Here is a 19,924-nt window from a genome sequence, read left to right as displayed (position 1 = left end):
CAACCAGCAAGAAGGGCTAAAAAGGAATGAGCCCCCTTCATTCTTGAACCACAAGATTTGGGTTGTCACCAGGATCTGCTACTAATTGGTGTTTACCTGCCTGAGCTCTCCACCAGCCATTGACCTTTTGCCCTTTCATCCTGCCAGCCTTGGGCTCAAATCCTAATTTAGTTCTAAGTCCTTTTTCTCCCTGGCAGTGAGATTGTAAGCCAGAACTCCAGCTGGCGCGAGGATATGCCGCTCTCTGGGTCCAGTAATATGGCACTGGGCTATCTGAACCTTGGTGTTCCCACGACAGCAGTCATGCTGAAGGTGAGCATAATCACAAAAGGTGAAGGGGATCCTGCTGACTGAAGCTTCCCACATGTGGATATGACCCACATTCTTTATCATAGCCTCCCACTCTCTAGCTATGTAGTCTTGGGCAAGTAATTCAATCTCACACCGTGTGTGTTTGTGCGTTCAGTATATAATATATACAAGTGTAGGTAGTGTAGGTAATAGTACTAACCTCCCAGGAGCATATGAAGACTATCTGAGTGCCTACTCATAAAGCAGTTAGCATGGGCTAAGGTCTCAAGAAATGGGAGCTCATCATCATTCTCATCACATCATTTTCATAACTACATATGATATCATCAACACAGACATCTGATGTCAAAACAGACACCTAGAGAAGGGGCAGACTCCCGATAGGTTTTCAGTCCCTGGCACTTGAAGACTGTTGGTTGAGCTGCCAGGTATGGAGAACATAGACCCACGTTCTCCAGAAGCTCCAACAGTGGGAGCAGAAACAACCCTGGAATATGGGAAACTGGGTAATTCCTTGGTGTCTTGAACTTTGTGGGCTCAATAGTACTATGGAAAAAGGAGGTAATTAGCAGGTGGATAATATCATCACATTAATCATGCTAGCCACTCCCAGCATCCACAGTGCCCCCTCACACACACACACACACACACACACACACACACCCATATGCACACAGATTCTCCCCCCAACATGCTTCCTATCTGCCTTTTGCACCCCTCCATTGCTCAGCCCACCCGACTGATTCTGAGGCCCAGGCTGCCTCTGGCTGTGTTCTTTGCCCAGCCCATATTCAACACTAGGCAGAGGGAAGCCATATCCAGACATTTCGCCCCAGCTCTAGGACCTCCCCGGGAAGATGAGAGAGGAGGCTGTGTAAACGTTGATTCTCTGTGCTTCCTCAGATGCGAACATTGGGTAGGCCATATGTTGCCTTCTGGTTGGGTTTGGGGGTGGGAGAGCCAGGAAGGGCAGCACTCTGCCCCCTGCTATGTTTCTGAATATGGAAGTCAGTCATGTGTGCAGGTTTGATAGGATGGCACCACGTGTGTCCTACACATAATCTGGGGCCATTTCCTGAATGTTCTTCCTTCAAAATACCCTGCCTGACTAAATTCCCCTGCTTTCTGAAAATGTGTACCTTGCAGCTTAAATTTCTCTTCCTCTCCCTCTTCACCTCTCTTCTCTGTACTATCTTCCCCTCTCTCCCCCACATGCACACACCACCACTCATAAACATTTATTATTCTCAAGCTCTTGTCTTCCTCTGTCACATAGACTTCCACACTTCCTATAGATTTCCAGTACTTCTCTCAGCACTGTCCCTCTCAGCCCTGCCCCCGCCACCTCTTCTCTTCTTTCCAAGGGTGAGGTGTGTGAAAGTGACATCAGCAAACCTCAACTCCACAGGCCTCTCTCCCTTGGCAGAACATCAGTGGAGCCCAGCAGACACAAAAATGCACCTGTGTGTCAAAATGGGGAGAAGTCCCCTAGAGGATCAGACTGGAATGCCAACAGAGAATGTAGCTCCTCAGATGCCTATAAACAGTGGACACATGTCTACAAGATGGAGCCAGCATGATGGCATAGGAGTTTATAAAAGATAAGAGAACAGGGATAGCAACTATCGTGGTAGTCGGTGGCTGGTGAGGGTGTTGGCCAGGTGTTCGACTAAGGTTGATGCTAACAGGCGAAGAAGAGAAGGAGGAGGGGTATAGAGGAAGCTTGGCCTCCATTCTTTGGTCCATAGTCAGAGGACTAAATATGAGTGAGTTTCATATTTTTATCATGTAAGCCTCGAATAAGGTTAATCCTGAACAAGATGGTCAGTCAAGTCAGCCACATGTGTCTACAGCACCGTGGGTCATATCAGCCAGGCAAGGGGAACACAAGGAATTCAGGGATCCAGCCCTGGGCACCAGACATGCTCACAACAGTGCAATCCCACTGTGGCTCTCACCAAGAGAACCCCTAGGCACTGCCCATTGCTTCTCCTGCCACTGTCCTCACCTCAAACTACCAGGGCTGTGGCTGTTCCCAGGTAGGAATTTCTACAAGTGGCAACTTTGCCTCCTTTTTCATTTGGCCTCAGGAAGAGATCCTGCCCCAGCCATCTCCACCTGTAAAGACTACAGTCTTGCAATGGAGGGAGAATTGCCCTTCATCAGCTATGGGAACAGGGACTATAAGAGACAAGTCCCCAGATCTGAAAAGAGGACAGCACCTCAAAGCGAAGCCAGAGTGCTGAGAAAAGCAACATCTGATCACTGTGAGGGCGGCCAGTTCACACTTGGGGATGTAACTTGGAAAACAGTTTTATTTTTCCAATAAATGACCCCCAATTGAGCTCTGTCAGAGCCCTGGTGTCTTCACTGGGCAGCAACATTCTTAATGACATATTGGCTCAATTCCATAACCTGCCAACCACTTTCATTTATTAGAACAGTTCCACACTAGTCCTTAAGACTCACTCCTGTTCATTTTAAAACTTCACTCTTAAGCTCAGATCACATAACTCCCTCCTGTGGCTATCATAGCCTGGTGTGTGTGTGTGTGTGTGTGTGTGTGTGTGTGTGTGTGTGAGACAGAGAGAGAGAAAAAGAGAGACAGAGAGAGGGAGAGAGAGGTATGTGTGTGCGATTGTGTGTTGGGAATGAAAATATCCAAATACTTTTTTTTAGGATAAGTATTTCTCATGCAATATTTGGGACATGCTTATCCTGAAAAATATTCATCATGTATCTGAAATTCTAATTGAATTAGGAGTCCTGTATTTTATCTGGCCACTCCGGAGTGCATGGTTCGGTTAGCCGGCACACCTTTTCTCAGCACCACTGTTCCAGGGTTCGGCCAGAGAGAAGGCATAGCTATAATGAAGGCACATCCTTATCCAGACACCTGCCCATAAGGCAGACCTCTCTGGTGGTTGCCATAGCTTCTCTGGTTATCACTGACCTGCTTTGCTGCCTCTGTGTCGTGGACATCTCAATGCTGGCTCTCAGGGAGTACATGTGTGGTGCTTTAGGACATGCCCCACCACCCAGTTCCCTTACATGGGAGATCTAACTCTGGCTAAACTTCTTCTACACCCTCTCAGCTCCTGCCAAAGGGATTCCCATCCCAACCACAGTTTTCTAGGATGGGGAACTATAGAGAATCCCTCATCCTTCTCAAATGGGGGACGTTCACCATCTCTCTCCCATTCTCCTTTTCCCTCTTTGGACTACACAGGGGAAGATAAGCCAGCCTGTTGGATAGGCAGAGAACCAACTGGAAAGTAAATGCTCATCTCCCCCTCTGGCAGAGACCCCAGGCTTTATGACTGATTTTCTTAGAGTCTCCCTCTCCCAACTTTAAGGATAAAAACCATTCTTTTCTTCTTCTCCAAAGTCAACTTCTTTTATGGTGGGTCGTCCCTTTATATTTACAGGAGGGGGGGGTTGTGGCAGTTTCAACACCCCACATGCAGCCTTGCAGGGATTCTTCTGGTCCAACTGCAGGGATTCCCTGTACTTAAAAGGTGAGGACATAATGCTTTTGTGCTCAGCTCCGGGCCTTGGCCATGATTCTGGGACAATGGTAGAATCCCACTTGAAATTGTATTACAATCAATTTAATCCAAGTCTAACACAGGAAGAGGAAAGAGGTCCATATTAGTGGTGAAGGAGCTGGATGGTAGGTGAGAGGGTTGGAGCTCTGGTTATCACTTTCTGACCATGGGCAGGATGCTTCTCCTCCTGGGCCTCTATGTCATCTTCCATTAAATGAGAGGCTGAGCCGGCTTGTCTCTTCTAGAACTCACCATCCTACTGTTCTTGCAGACACTCTCTGGGAGAGGGTAAGGGATGAAGGCCAAGAGGACCCTTCCTAGTCAGAACATCAAGTTTTAAGAGTTACAAGTGGTGTCTACACTCCCCAGCAACCACCTTTCTCAGCTAATAGGTCACCATTGCCTTTTCTTCAAGCAGCCTGCTCTTAACTGTCGTGGAGCTAGGAAACAGGGAAAGCAGGAATTAGTTGCATGGAAAGCACAGGGCTGTCCCAGCTCCTGAAACAGTGAGAGGCGGCTGAAGACCCTGCCTGATCATGGCAGAACCCAGCACCAACTCTGCGATAGGCTTTTTTCTTGCCTTCTCTGTGGAAGCAAATTATTTACAGTTTCTCAGTTAATTCTCTCTGCAGCCCTTGCAGATGTTATTGCCCCATTTCACAGGCAAGGAAACTGAGACATGTTTAATTCAAGTAAGGTACATACCATTTTGATTCTAAGGCATCCTATTTTCACTTTCTAATATTTTTCCTCCCCATTCCACCACCTAGTGAAGAAACTAAATGTTATTTAATCAGCGGTCTGTGTTGCAACTGATGACAAGTGAGCACTACAATCTTCAGGAGCCATCTAGTATTTCACAAGGGGAACTCCAACGATGTCTGCCTGACTTCAAAGTCTGTGTGATTTTCCTATCGCCATCTTGCCTTGCCATTGGCTCCTTGTTTACAAAGTGAAGGCGGGCACAGCTCCAGGCTTGACTCAGGCCTTGCGCTCAGATGGCCTCTGCTCACCTAAAGCTGGCATTCGGCCAGCAGTGACTAGAATGTCTCCACCCATCATTTAGACCTGTGTCAGTTCTAGCTGGTTGGTGACCATGCTGTACTGGTTTTCAGATATTGTCGGTTCCATCACCGTCCTACAACTGTCGACCACCAAGGTCTCACCAACAGACTAGTCCCTATGAAGAGCACTCTGTGTGCACAGAGCCACATGAGGACCTTAAAGGGACTGGGGAAGAGGCAAACCCTGGGTTCTGCTCTCAGGAAGCCCAGGCTAGTCTGGGAGTGCTGGTGTATACTCACAAAGCAATATGGAAACCATATGGAATCAAATAAAGTTCTCAGCTGGAGAGATCAGATAAGATGCTGACCTGACACTGACTGCTTCAATGTGAAACGAAGACTCCCTAGCTCATTTCCATTTCTTAAAACAAGATACAATTTTTTTTTCTGAGCCCCTATATTATACTAGGTGGTCTTGTGCATTTCATCTCACTCAGCCAGCAACATTCACTAAGCACATATGAAGTATCAAATAATGTGGAAGAATGAACAGATCAGGAAGAGTCCAAGGCTGGGTATTGGCTGTCAGCAAATGCACAGCCATCAAGATTCATCCAGGCATGACTTGCCCATGTGGGAAAGCACAGGGTTTAAGAATCAGAGAGGCCTGAGCCAGAATCCTGGCCTTGCCACTTAAAGTGTGAGCATTCAAGTCACAGTTTCTCTGAACCTTGGTTTGCCCCATGTATAAAAAAAATAGGAAAAAAAAGAAAAGAAAAGAAAATCTGGTACATGCTTGGAGGAACTAAGGTGTGTTATGTACCTGACACAGTACCTTACACACAACAGATGTTCCAAAAACATTAGCTGGCCTTTTTTTCTTTCCCAAAAGCTTTTCTTTCACTTGGTGGGACATTTAGTCTATGGTGAAAAATATTTTGTTCCTTAGTAGCCCTTTGCTGTTTTTTTAAAATTCATTTTATTTTTTTCCCTCTATTTTTTTTTCCAATTTATTTATTTTCAGAAAAACAGTATTCATTATTTTTTCACCACACCCAGTGCTCCATGCAAGTTGTGCCCTCTATAATATCCACCACCTGGTACCCCAACCTCCCACCCCCCCACCACTTCAAACCCCTCAGACTGTTTTTCAGAGTCCATAGTCTCTCATGGTTCATCTCCCCTTCCAATTTACCCAAAAGCACATACCCTCCCCAATGTCCATAACCTTCCCCCCTTCTCCCAACCCTCCTCCCCCCAACAACCCACAGTTTGTTTCGTGAGATTAAGAGTCACTTATGGTTTGTCTCCCTCCCTATCCCATCTTGTTTCATTTATTCTTCTCCTACCCACTTAAGCCCCCATGTTGCATCACCACTCCCTCATATCAGGGAGATCATATGAAAGAATTTGCAAACACCAAACCAGCTCTACAGGAAATACTGAAAGGGGTCCTCTAAGCAAAGAGAGAGCCTACAAGTGGTAGATCAGAAAGGAACAGAGACAATATACAGTAACAGTCACCTTACAGGCAATACAATGGCACTAAAATCATATCTCTCAATAGTTACCCTGAATGTTAATGGGCTAAATGCCCCAATCATTTTATTTTTTATTTTTTTAATATTTTATTTACTTATTTGATAGAGAGCAAGAGAGCACAAGCAGTGAGAGGGAGAAGCAGGCTCCCGCTGAGTAGGGAGCCCAACATGAGACTCGATCCCAGGACCCTGAGATCATGACCTGAGCCAAAGGCAGACAGTTAACCAACTGAGCCAGCCAGGTGCCCCTGTTGTTTTAAACAAACATCTCATTTTAGAGCAGTTTTAGATTACGGGGAAGTCTCAGAGGCAGTACCACATTCCCACTTCCCCACACCCATTTGCCTTTTATTAAAATGCTACATTTGTCATCACTAAGGAGCCAATATTCCTTCATGACTATGAGCAAAGGTCCACACCTTATTCAGATTTCCCTAGTTTTTAACCTGCTGGCCTAATGATGCTGTTCAAGGATCTCATCTGGGACACCATGTTCCATTTGGTCCCCTCATACTCCCCCGAGTGCAACAATTTCTCAGATTTCCCTTGTTTTGATGACCTTGACTGTTTTGAGGCATACCCGTCAGTATTTGGTAGAATGTCCCTCCATTGGGATTTGCCTGATGCTCTTCTCATAACTGAACCAGGGTAAGGGGGCTTCAGTAGGAAGACCACAGAGGGAAAGCACCCTTCCTGTCACATCACATGGAGTTTACTTGCCACCAGCTTGACTTGTCACTTGTGATGTTGACCTGATCACCTGAGTAGGGTCAGGTTTCTCCCCCACCCCCTTTCTCATTAGCTATTATAAAAATATCCTCTCTAAAATAATCCCCACCTGCAGTAGACTCACCCAGATGAAACAAAAAAAATCAAACAGTGTAAGTTGATACAGTTAGAGATGTAAAGTAGCAATAGGAGGCTGGTAGATTCAAGGAGGAAAAGAGGTCTAGAACAAGTGGGGTCCACTTTCAAGATGAGGTGACCACAGTTCAGTCATTGGAGACATGGATGGGAAAATTGTTCTGGGCAGGAGAAATAGCAGGAGCGGGCAGGAAGCATGAGTGAGCATGTATGCCTGGGGTCCGAACATAGCTGTGCCTCACTGTGGTGGGTGATCAAGGAATGACCAAGGGTTGGGTGGAATCACTACATGTTTCTGAATGATGGTAGGAGCATCCTCTTAAACACCTTTTGAGTCTTGCAATCCACAAGGGAGTAGAACTGAAAAGATATAAACAACTAGAATGAAGGGAGCACTGGAGCCCAGCTGCTCTCGAAATACCACTCACCCCCAAAGGGGTTCTATCTCAGACATTCTGCCCATGCCCCAGCTCCATACAAGGTAGCGGGAGGTTCACTGTGCAGAGATCTTGTAGCAGCAAAGGCAGGTAAAGAGGCCAAGTTCTTGTGCACCCAGTCACGGGCCTCCTGTTGGCATGTTTGCAGCTCCACAGGTCTGGGCCCACACTCAATATGCCCATGGATTTATACATATGATCATGTGAAGGGGCAAGCTGATCTCCATCAGCAGCACATAGATGCCCATGAGCGTATGCCCACACACATGCTTATTGCACACACTGCAATCTATTAAAGCTGATAACCCAACCCTGAAGATCCCTGTAAGCTGCCATGGGAGCACTTGGCACCCACTCTTCCTTGATGGCTCAGGCCCCCTTCTGCAGTGGGAGAGCCCATTCATCTTTGTTTCCTGCATCTGTACCTCCATCAGCTGCTTCACTACCCCTGGATGGGCCAAGCTAGGGAATTGGACGACAGTGCAAGCTTTCTCGAGGGAAGTTGCAGAAGAGAAAGCCAGTAAATACTTAATCTCTGACTGGCTGAAAGTGCTGATAACCAGTTTATGGGGAGAAAATGTGCAGCTTGTAGTCTCTGGGAACTGAGTTTCTAGTTCATTTCCATCTGCGTGGGAGGGGATTGTGGGGACTGCTGGAGGGTAGGAGATGTTGGTTTTAAAAATGAAAACCCATGCCTCTTTCTTTTGTCTTGTTATGCAGAATGGCAGAGCCATAGAGCCTCCTACGAGAAGGGTGGGGGACCCTGGCCGACCCCAGGATAGATGCTAGGGAAGTGGAGAATCAGAGCACAGTATTGAGAGGCTCCCTTGTGGGCCAGGATGGACACAGCCCAAGGTGGAGGGGGAAGGTGAAGCTAGGCACTGGCAAGATTTGGAGTTGAAATCCTATCTCATTTCTTGTTACTTTGCAGATCTTGGGCATCTTCCAGAACCTCTGTGAACCTCAGAGTCTTAGGATATGGAAAGCAGGACAGCATCATAATTGAGGGCACAATGCTGAAGCCCACCTGCCAGGGTTTGGGGATGAGCTTGCCCCTTTCTAGATTGGTTGTCTTATGAAATTGAATACCCGCTCTGTGCTTTAGTTTTGTCATCTGGAAAATGCCTGGCATGTGCTGATTGTTCAATAAATGCTTTTACATATAAAATAATAAAATGTATATCTTGCAATGAAAACAGCTTTGGGAGAAAAATGATAATTATTTAAACTTAGAACATGCTCAGAGTGCTCCTGAGGTCTCCTATCTTTGGAAAGTAGGATCTATAGTAGACCACTCAGTTTGTATGTTTAAATAATGGCCACCACTTATGAAGGAATTGTTCTGGACACTCTCTTTACTCTCTCCAACTTCCCTCTGGGGGTTGATATGCATTGAGCTCTCCAGGATATTGACTCTCACCTCCTTGGCTATGAACTGGCCAAAGAGAAGTGCCAGAGCAGGTCAAAATACAACTTTATGGATGATCAGGCTGCATTGGACTTGGACCTTTGACCAAAACAGGACCTCCCACTTGTTCCCCCTACCCTGAAGAAGTAGGTCTTCAGAACAGAACTTCCTAAGCCATATCCCTGGAGTGCCATGGTTCTCAACAACACTAGTTAGAACAGAAGGAAGAACTTCAGAGAGATCAAGGCCAGATCAAGCAGCTCATGTCATGTAAGTTGGAGACAAAAATGAAAATGAGTGGTGCCTGGGTGGCTCAGTCACTTAAGCGTACAACTTCAGCTTAGGTCATGATCCTGGAATCCTGGAATGGGCCCCTGACCTGGTTGGGCTTCACACTCAGCAGGGGGCCTGCTTGTCTCTCTCTCTCTCTCTCTCTCTCTCTCACCTTCTGCACCTCCCCCCATTCATGTTCTGCTGGCCTCTCTCAAATAAATAAATAAAAATATTTTTAAAAAATGAAAATGAGCTTCTCGTCTGAGAAAGCTGAACTCAGAATAGGAAGGTTGGACACACATCAGCAGGAAACTTTATCCAAATCTCACCAGCCAGAGAATAGCTGTTGTAAACAGAAAAATCAAAGTTCCCTTCCTAACTTTGTTCCCTTCTGGGAAAACATGAGAGCTGGCAACCAGCATCTGTCCTAAAATCATGGCTATTCTGTGTTGAAAGTGTGAAGAGTAGACTCAGAAAAGTCAAGGGACCTGTTGAAGGCCTTATGCTGGCAGAACCGATGGTGAAACCCAGCTGTCTGGCTCAGACACCCTGCTCCCTAGCTACTCCCCACTGCACATCCTGGATCATGGCACTGGGTCTACGTTCTGCTCTGGGCAGTTCTAACTGCCCCAAGTCCCCCATTCAGGCCCTCTGGCTGCCTTGTCTCTTCACTTGACTTTAACACCTTTTTTGCAGCCACACTGTCAGGAGGTGACACTTTTAGGCTGTCATGATTAACCACCCAAATGAGTGGTACCAATAGTAAATGTTATAGACTTTTAAAAATAGCACGGAAAGCTCTGGGCACACACGGAAAGGGCAGAATGACACTCTGATTGTCTCAGAGAGGGACATGCAGGGAAGACAAACGCCTGAGCCAGGGTGACCATTTGCCAACCCCTGAGCTCAGAGTTTCAGGAGCTCTGGGCCTCCGTGTGAAGCACACGGTCACAGGGGGCCCACTGCCAACATTCATGCAACAAGAGGTCATTGGAAGGAGGGTGCTTCCTAAGTAGGGGCCGCCCTGGATGAATACACAAAAAGGACTGAATACTGCTAGTGGCCAAGACATGTGAAGGGAACACTCTGACATGAGGATAAAGAGCTTGGGGACACAGTGAAAGAACAGGAAGGACATAGTGAAAGCAGCCAACCAAGGAAATGACCAAGGCACACCAGAGTAGACATTAGCCTTTATTCCCATCTTCTCCCTTGGCAGGTAGCTCATGGGCCCCCCCAGCTCTCAGACAACCCAAGCTGACAGAGGACCCTCCCTGGGAGCTTCAGATTGTCTGCATCCTGGGTCAAGACTCTCAGGCTGAGAATAGGGGCCAGGCGGGATAAATCAAAAGGATTCAAAATCAAGGAGATGGGTCCAAGGGAGATATTAGAAACCCAGGTAAAACTTGGGGTGGAAGAGCCAGGCAGAGGAGGATGGAAAGCCACAGGTGTTGTAAGCAAGGAGGGAGAGATGCTCTGGGAAAATAGCTAAGGCACACAGGGGGTTGTTGTGCCTGACTGTCACAAGCAATGCAGTTTGGGGCCCCATATTTTGATTACCAAACCCGCTACATCAATATGTAAATTATTCCTAGAGAGATAATGCCTCCACTGAACAACAACAGTCTAATCCATGGGCATTCTGGGGACACAGTCATCACACGCCACCACAGTGAGGTCAGCACTGATGAAGCAAGTCCAGGGGCAAGCCCGGGGGCTAGCATGTCCTGTGAACAAAAACCAGCATATGAGGAAGCTGCTAACAGCTAGTTTTATCTTCATACTCACTGGTTTTTCATACTCCCGCCTGTTTCCAACTACCAAGCCTTCTCCTTCTTGCTTTCCCTTCAATGCACAGGACCTTGCAGATGAAAACAGCTCTCTTGCCTTTCCTGTGGACTTAGGGTCATCACCACAGTGACTGTCAGCACATAGGGGCACCTGCCTAGCTCTTTGAGAAAGCACCATGAGGTCACATTCCTCCCCATTCCTGTCTCTCGGATCCTAGTGATTGCACAGGTGAGAAATTCTCTCTGAGCTCTATGTAAACAGACTTCTGATTAAACTGGAGAAGTTAGGAGATGAACACCAATACAAAGATTTTCATATTTTTTATTATAAATAGCCCAAATATTTGGTCCCATTTCCAGTTTAAATGGGTAAACCATAATATTGATGGTTTGCAACAGATACAAGATGAATTGAGCCTCTCTACCAGCTAGCTGAACCACTTTTAATGGGGAATATATCGAAGCTATAAATTCCTGCAGACAGGATTGCTATGCAATGGCATAATATATCTTCTATTCAATCTTTTATACATTATGTTTTGTCCTGCATTCCAGTGGATATATTTATGGATCTGGAGCTTTTCTGTGACGAAGCGCCAAGTACCTCCTCTTTCCCTTCTCTTAACATTTCCATGGCCTCTGGAGATAATCATCACTCATTTGTCTTTAAAGAAGATCTGGAGTGTGGCCCCTTCATCCTCATGGGTGAGTTTACTCTCCCAGAATGGGGCTCTGTGACTCCAAAGTTTTCTGGGATCTCATTATCCAGTGGGAGGTGGAGGCACCTGTGGAAATAAGTGGATGCTTATTCTGAATAGGAGAGAAGTCCATAGACTCTGTTAATACAGCCGTTGATGACCCTGACTTTGGGCACATGTTTGATGCATCAGGTCTAGAAGGTAGACCCTGACTGCCATATGCCCTTTCGTTGCAGTGGTGGCATTTCCTACCGGACGGTCATTCCTATGAACCATGTCTCTCAACACCCTCAACACTCCCACCCCAAACTCATGATCTGGATAGATATAGATATAGATATAGATATAGATATAGATATATCAGCAAAATATAGCCCCATCCTCAGGAAAAAGTAGCTCAACTTGGGCCGTCTTTGAGATCGATTGATCTATCTCTGCCTTTTGGCTTTGCCACTTCCTCCAAAACCTCAGTCATCTTAGGTACTATTATCAAGGGTAAGAGTGCTTCCAGTGGTGTGCTGGTAAATATTTAATCACTTTATTGTGTTTATTACCTTTGTTTTTATGTAATTTACTTAATTGTAAGTGTATATCATTTTATTTTTAGCAACAGTTCTGTTTAACAACCAGCTCCCTGGATTTCTGAGCACATAACAGTCCATACACCCCCAGTGCCTTAGAGCATGGTCATAAAGCTAGGTCACTGAGGTCTCATACACATGCAGCAAAACCTGGCACAGAAAAGTTTTATTTATTATTATTATTATTATTATTATTATTATATACATATATATTTTTAGAGAGAGAGAGAAAGAACACACACACAAGGTGGGGAGAGGGAGAAAGAGAATCATAAGCAGGCTCCATGCCCAAGGTATAGCTGGCATGGGGCTTGATCTCACAGTCCTGAGATCATGACCTGAGCTGAAATCAAGAGTCAAAGGCTTAACTGACTGAGCCAACACATGCCCCCAGAGGAGTCTTTTATTTAAGGTCAAGTTGTCCACATTAATAATAGTGAAAATAAGAAGGAGGAAAAGCAGAGGAGGGGATGAGAGGGAAGCTGGGACTGAGAAGTGATGCAGACCATCTTCAGCAGGGGAAATCCACGGGCAAAAGGCTGGTGCATTCCAAGGTAGCTTCATCACTTGGTTTCCACTAGCGGTGCTGGGAAGTCTCCACACATTTCATACAGCTATCTTTAAGTGCAAGACCAAGGACAACCTTCCAAAGCTAAGTAGAAGTATTTTTCTAAGTAGATTCTTCTAAGATTTCTAAGATTCTTCTAAGTAGAAGTGGGTCATTACCTGACCCACCACTCTCATCTCCCCACATAAAACAACACAACTGACTGCAAGCAGGTGCACACAGCCAGCCTTCTTTCCACCAAGGCAGACCCTGAGCCGTTAAAGGGTGGTGACACGGATAAATGAACAGGGCTTTTCTCTTTTGGTAAAGTGTGGCTAACAGAAACACCTACCGCACAGAGCTGTTGTGAGGATTAATTGAGATAATCCATGTAAAGTGATTAGCCCAGCAAATGTTTGCTGTTGCTCTCATTGTTCTTGCTAGGCCCCAGGAAACATAAGCTAATGGCATAGGTGTTTGGCAACAGTTTACAGACAGTGATTAGGTGTCTGACAAGCTTTTATCTTCCCTGTGTTGTGAACCTAAGAGATCCAACCCTCCCTCCTTCTCAGCTGCAGTAGAAATAAACATCTCCTGACCCAGAGATCCAAGGAGCCAAGAGTCTCCAACATGGTATTCACAGAGCCAATCATTATTTGCTACTGCCTTTCTTACTCCTGCTCCAAAGATGAATAGAAAAAGCACAGGATCTGGAGTCCAAAGCCCTGGGTGTGACAACAGCCCAGCACTTTGCTGGCCAGGTGAGGCCAAGAAACTATGTGAGGCTCAGCATCCTTAGTTGTAAAATGGGACCAATAATTCCTAATCCAGAGGGATGCCTTGAGGAGGAATTTAAAATTCCTTGTAAGCTGAACCATGCTTTACCTGGGTTAGTGGTTTTGTTGTTGGTGTAGCTATATGTGTCTTATGAAGCATTTCATGTCCATTAGCTCATTTGAAGTTTACAGCTTTAAAGAAGGGACAGAAAACAGTGATTTCGAAGTCGCTGAGTGGAGCTGCTGAGCTGGACTGAGAGCTTTCCTCTGGGCTGAAGAGAAAAGTGTTTTGAAAAACACGGTGAGGCTGGACTAAAAGTCGGATAAAGGAATATTTTAGGATCTTTGAGCAGAATAATGGCATGTAACTGAATTTGCTGGACCTTGTCAAGTTGACTTGCTCCTTTGTCTTCGTAACCCCAAGTAGGGTCAGTTCTTGGAGTTTACCTTCCAGCCCTGGCTCTCTTTCCCACAAAGATGTAACAGGGTCTAGGAAGGTGCCTCTCCTGGTGCCCCAGAATTAACAGCCAGACCCCCAAGCTGGCACCAAGAATGCCATACTCCAAGGAGAGCTTCCAGTAGTTGGAGCCAAACCCTGCCCCTATCCAGAGCTCATGGCAGGAAGCTCAACCGCCTCTACATTATCCGTTTAGTGAGGTGTGAAGTTCATTCTTCTTCTCTCCCGTGAGGGGCCAGGAGCCAAGGGGAGCACTGGGAGGGATCTGCTGTGACCACAGAGCACCTGCTGTTGAGCCAACATCCCACAGTGGCTTCCCACGACACCCTAGGGACTAGCCCACTCACGTGAAAACCCAGTTCTGCTGCCGTACCAGCTGTACACCCTTGACCAAGTTACCTGACCTTCCTGCCTCATTTTCCTCATCTGTAAATTTGAGAAAATAGTAGCTATCTCATACATTTATGGTGAGGAGCACATGTCGCTGAGGACTGACTATTCGTGTCCCCTCAAAACTCATGTGCCGAAGCTCTAATTCCCAACCTGAAGGTATTTGAAGGTGGGGCCTCTGGGAGGTGATTAGGATTACATGAAGTCATGAAGACAGGGCCCCCATGATGACATTAAATTCGTATAAGAAAAGAAAGAAATATTTCTCTTTCTCTGTCTCTCTCTCTCTCTGTGTCAATGTGCACATACACTTCACTTATTTTTCCCGGGAATGATCTATAGTTTTTTTGTTTTGGTTTGTTTTTTTGACTCTTGTTTCTATTTTATTCAAGCTCATTTTGTGCTTTTTCTCATCCTCTTCAAATATTCTGATCTGTTCATCTTTTTTTTTTTAAGAGATAGAAAGAGAGCACACACATGTGAACATTGTGGGTGGGGTGCAGATGGAGAAAGAGAATCTTAAGCAGACTCCTAGCTGAGTGTGGAGCCCAAAAATGGGGGCTTGATTTCATGACCCTGACATTATGACCTGAGCAGAAAGCAAGAGTCGGACACTTAACTGACTGAACCACACAGGTGCCCCTAATTCTTTTTTTAAATTTTTAACATTTTACTAGAGACATTTTCTTTCTTTAGTTTTATTGGGGTATAATTAATATGCCAAAAAATAGGCACATTAGCATATACATCTTGATGAGTTTGGACATATGCATAAACCCATAACACCATCACCACAACCAAAGCACTAAATAAATCTATCACCTGCAAAAATTTCCTTCTGTTCTTTTGTGTGTTTTTTGTAAAAACGGTTAATGAGATCTATCCTTGACATATTTTAAAGTGTGCAATACAGGGTCATTAACTGTACCTATAATATTGTACGGAGGATTCCTAGAACTTCTTTGTTTTGAATAACAGAAACTTTATGTCTATTGAAAGATAGTCTCCCATTTCCTCTATGTACCAGCCCCAGGCAATCACCATTCTCTTCTCTGCTTCTCTGAGTCTGACTATTTTAGGTACCTGCTGTAACTGAATTCATGCAGTATTTGTTCTCTTAGGACTGGCTTATTTTATTTCACATGATAGCCTCTGACTTCATCCGTGTTGTCACAAATGGCAGGATTTCCTTCTTTGTTAAGACTGAGTAATATTCCACTGTATTTTTACACCATGTTTTTTTGGTCCTGTCAACTGCTGATGGATATTTCGGTGATTTTCAAGTTTTGACTATTGTGAATAATGTTATAATGAACATGGGGGTGCAGAAAAAGAAAAGAACTGTCCTATGATCCAGCAATCCTACTTCTGGGAAGATAGCCAAAAGAACTAAAAATCAGAATCTCAAAGAGATTATCTACACCCCCATGTTAATTCTTATCCTAATACTGGTAATCATTTTAGTATCTACTTATACATCTCTCTGGTCTTTCATTTTCCTTTTCCTCCTATACAGAATTCACTCTGATCGATTCTTAAATCTAGACTTATTCATTATCAACACAAGTAAGCACCTGACTAACTCATGAGGACTTAGAATGCAGACCCTGCCAAACACGCAGATATAGAAATAAATCCAATTTTATATCAGGTTTTAAAAATCCAAAGGTAGAATATGTGAAAGTGAGCGACCCTCCTACCACAATTCTTCACTTTTTCTTCTCCAACTATTGTTAACTGTTTTTTCTGTCTTTCTAGAGATATTCTAAGGATTTACAAGTAAAAGGATAGATTTTAGGTGATGACAGATAGATGATAGATAGATAGATAGATAGATAGAAAGAAATTCTTTATTTTCCCCCACAAATGGATACAAACATGTTTCAATATTTCATGGAGATAACCCCCTATCAACACTTAAGAGTCTCCACATCCCACTGAACAGATACAGATCATTCCACATATGATGGTCATTTAACCATTTAACTATCACCCTATTCATGAACATTCGGGTTATGCAAAATTTTTCCTTAATACATGCAATGATACATCAAATTATAGCATTATGCACATGTGTGAATGCAGTTGCAGGAGTGCCTTGGTGGCTCAGTGGGTTGAAGCCTCTGCCTTTGGCTCAGGTCATAATCCTGGGATCAAGCCCCACCTCAGGCTCTCTGCTCAGCAGGGAGCCTACTTCCCTTCCTCTCTCTCTGTCTGCCTCTCTGTCTACTTGTGATCTCTGTCTGTCAAATAAATAAATAAATAAAATCCTTTTTTAAAAAATTAAAAAATAAATGCAGTTGCAGGATGCATTCCTACAGGTGGAATCCAAAAGTCAAAAACACATGTAATTTTGGTAGAGATTATGAGAATTGCACTTCCACCAGTAATGATTAGGAATTTCCTTGACTGAAAACCTGCCCAATACATCATGTCATCAAATGTTTTCACTTTTGTCATTCTCATAGATATTTCCTTATAACTTTAATTCGGATTCTCTCCAAAGTAAGATACAATATATTTTCTTACTTAGGAATTATTTGTGTTTCCTTTTGCATGAACTCTTCCTTGTGCTTGATTTGGACTATTAGGCTTTCTTTTTCTTAGTGATGTTTAAGCATACATATTCAAGTTGCATTACAACTTTTTTATTTATTGTATTTTTGATGAAGAATATTATATTTGTATAATTTAATTTTTCAGTGTTTTCTTTTTAGGAATACTTAGTTTTGTGTCAAATTCTAAAAGGCTTTTCTTATGCCAAGATTAACAACAGAAAATTCTCATGAATTCTTCTGATATCTTCTTTGGTACAACTTTGGTCATTGGAATTTATTTTGGGGTAAGGGGTGATTTGAAAACAGACTTTACTGTTTTCTGGATGACGACATAGCTGTTCCAACATTATTTATTGGAGAATTTACTTTATGCATTTTATTTTAAATGCACCAATAGCAAAAAATAGAGGCAGTATAGCCCATGAGTTAAAAACATGAACACCAGAGCCTAACCACAGGGGTTCAAATGTCACATCAGACATATACTACATATTCTATGTGTCAGCTATGTTATAATTATTGTTTTGTGTATTTCCCCCTATGTATTTGGTGCTAGTGCTGGATGTTCTACTCTGGTCCATTGATCTTTCTATGTCATATGTCAGTACGCATGCTTCATATAATTGCAGCTTTGCAGTATTTTTATTTGTAGATTATCATGTGGTTTTTATTTATTATAATCAATGTCTTTATTCCCAAAGTTACTTATATAAATCAAGGTTTCTGATATCCAAATATTGTTTTCTTCCAACCTCCTTACCAAATTCTATTATAGTTCTTATAGTTTGTTCTAAATTGATTCACTCTGCTCTTCTGGGTATACATTCATACAAACTGTAATTACTAATAGTTTTACCTTCTCATTTCCAATAGCTATCCCACTTATTTCTTTCTCTTATGTAATTTTACTGGCAAGTATCTCCAACTGTAGACATTTTTACCTTGTTTCTGACTATAACATTACTGTTTTAAAGTGTTACTATTACGCATAACCCTGGCTTAAGGATAGAGAATAGATATCAAATTGAGGAAGAATCTATTTTACTATTTTAACACTTTTACCAGGAATAAAGTTTGGATTCTATCCTAAATGCCTTTTTTTCATTTGTATCTATAAATATTGTGAGTTATATTCATTATTCCATTCAACAACTAGATATTAAGTACATACTTTATGCAAAGCACTCTTCTAAACCCTAGAAATTCAAGAGTAAACATGTAAAACTGGCTACTGCCCTCAAAGGGTTCATATTTGAATCAAGAAGTTTATCAATGAGAAAATAAACACAGGGATTTGAAATATGATGTCAGGACCATGTCAATGCTATTATGGTAATAAATTGCTTAATAGGACTTTATCCTTATATTCCTGTATGGAGTAATCTTTTAAAATTAAAGATGGCTGGAAATCTTCTGAATTTTTCAAACATGTTATTAAGAAAAAAAGAGTTTCACCAAACTTTTTTTTTTTTAGATTTATTTAATTATATTTTTTGGTGAGAAGACATAAGGAGAGAGAGAGAATCTCGAGCAGACTCTCTGCTACATGCAGAACCCAACATGGGACATGAACTGAGCCGAAATCAAGAGTCGGACACTTAACCAGCTAAGCCACCTGGGCACCCCTCACCAAACATTCTTAGAGTAGTGATTGAAAAAGAAATTACTTGTGTGTCCTGATAAGGTCAGATAGCTCAAACTGATTATACGGGTTTTTCACGGCATTGCTTTCCAAACGCTGGAAATGTAAGACCTAGAGAGCGGCTAACTGGTTGTTTCAAAAAGCGTGATTGCTATGAAAACAAGGAGAGTATGAAGTACTTTCCTGCTAAATGCCTAGTGAAGACAAAACAAGAATTAAGCTTCCCCAAACTGTCTGCAGCAAATCACTCACCCCCTCCCCTGAGATACGTCATCAATACACTCAGTACCCTCTTATTCTCTCCTTGCCGAACTCTTTCCCATCTACAGACAGAATGGTGCTTTTGCTCAGAAGCGTCTCTGATTTCCCCTATGTTAGTTGCTCCCACTTCTTTGGTACCAATGGGCTCTGCTTATTTCTCTCTTTATATTTATCACAATACACTAATGCTTTTATTCATACATCTGTGGTAGACTATGGCCCACAATATGTTCACAACTCCCAGTACCCACACTATTGTGGGGTCCAACACCCTTTCTGATTCTGGGCCTGGCCATGGGGTGGATTTGGCAAATATGTCAATCACAGATGTTATATAAGCAGAATCTTAAGATGCGTGCATGCATTGGAGTTTGTAGTGTCTCCTGTTCTGCAGAACCTAAGAAGACCACAGGGAGAGTCCAGTCTACTGGAGGATGAGACCAGAGGGATCAGACACAAGCTGCCTGGCTGAGGCTCCATAGACCAGCCTGCCTGCCTGGGCAGTCCAGTCCCAGCCAAGCTGCTAACTGACCAGAAATCAGCCAAACAAACCCATACCAAGAGAATCACCTAGCTGCACTGGAGAAGTGTGAGAAAGAACAAAGGTTTGTTGTTTGGGGGGTTGTTTGCTGCACAGCACTTTTACTCAACTGTGAGCACTTTGAAAGTCAGGATAATGTCTTCTTCACTGAGAACAGTGTCTAGCACAGTGCCAGGCACATGCTGTCTGTCTGAATGACATTTTTTAGTAGAAGAGCCATTCCATTTAAGCAGAAGCAGAGATTCTGATGGCCCCTACCTTAAGCTATACCATAAGCATGCTTAGCAGGCTTCTAC

General features: G+C 43.6%; 1 protein-coding gene across 1 annotated transcript in view; it reads left to right on the top strand.

Moving 5' to 3' along the window:
* LOC122890345 (uncharacterized protein C3orf26 homolog) overlaps positions 1 to 2,558 on the top strand; it is an 89,144-nt gene extending 86,586 nt beyond the window's left edge. The window contains exons 4-5 of the mRNA XM_044225981.1: positions 198 to 312; positions 2,403 to 2,558. Of these exons, the coding sequence (XP_044081916.1) occupies positions 198 to 312; positions 2,403 to 2,558 (271 nt within the window). The remainder of the gene's footprint in view (positions 1 to 197; positions 313 to 2,402) is intronic.
* The last annotated feature ends 17,366 nt before the right edge of the window (positions 2,559 to 19,924 follow it).

The sequence above is a fragment of the Neovison vison genome, chromosome 11 (assembly GCF_020171115.1).
Source record: "Neovison vison isolate M4711 chromosome 11, ASM_NN_V1, whole genome shotgun sequence".
Taxonomy (NCBI): Eukaryota; Metazoa; Chordata; class Mammalia; order Carnivora; family Mustelidae; genus Neogale; species Neogale vison.
Note: the sequence above shows the minus strand (reverse complement) of the source record. Positions and strands in the feature narration are given on the sequence as shown.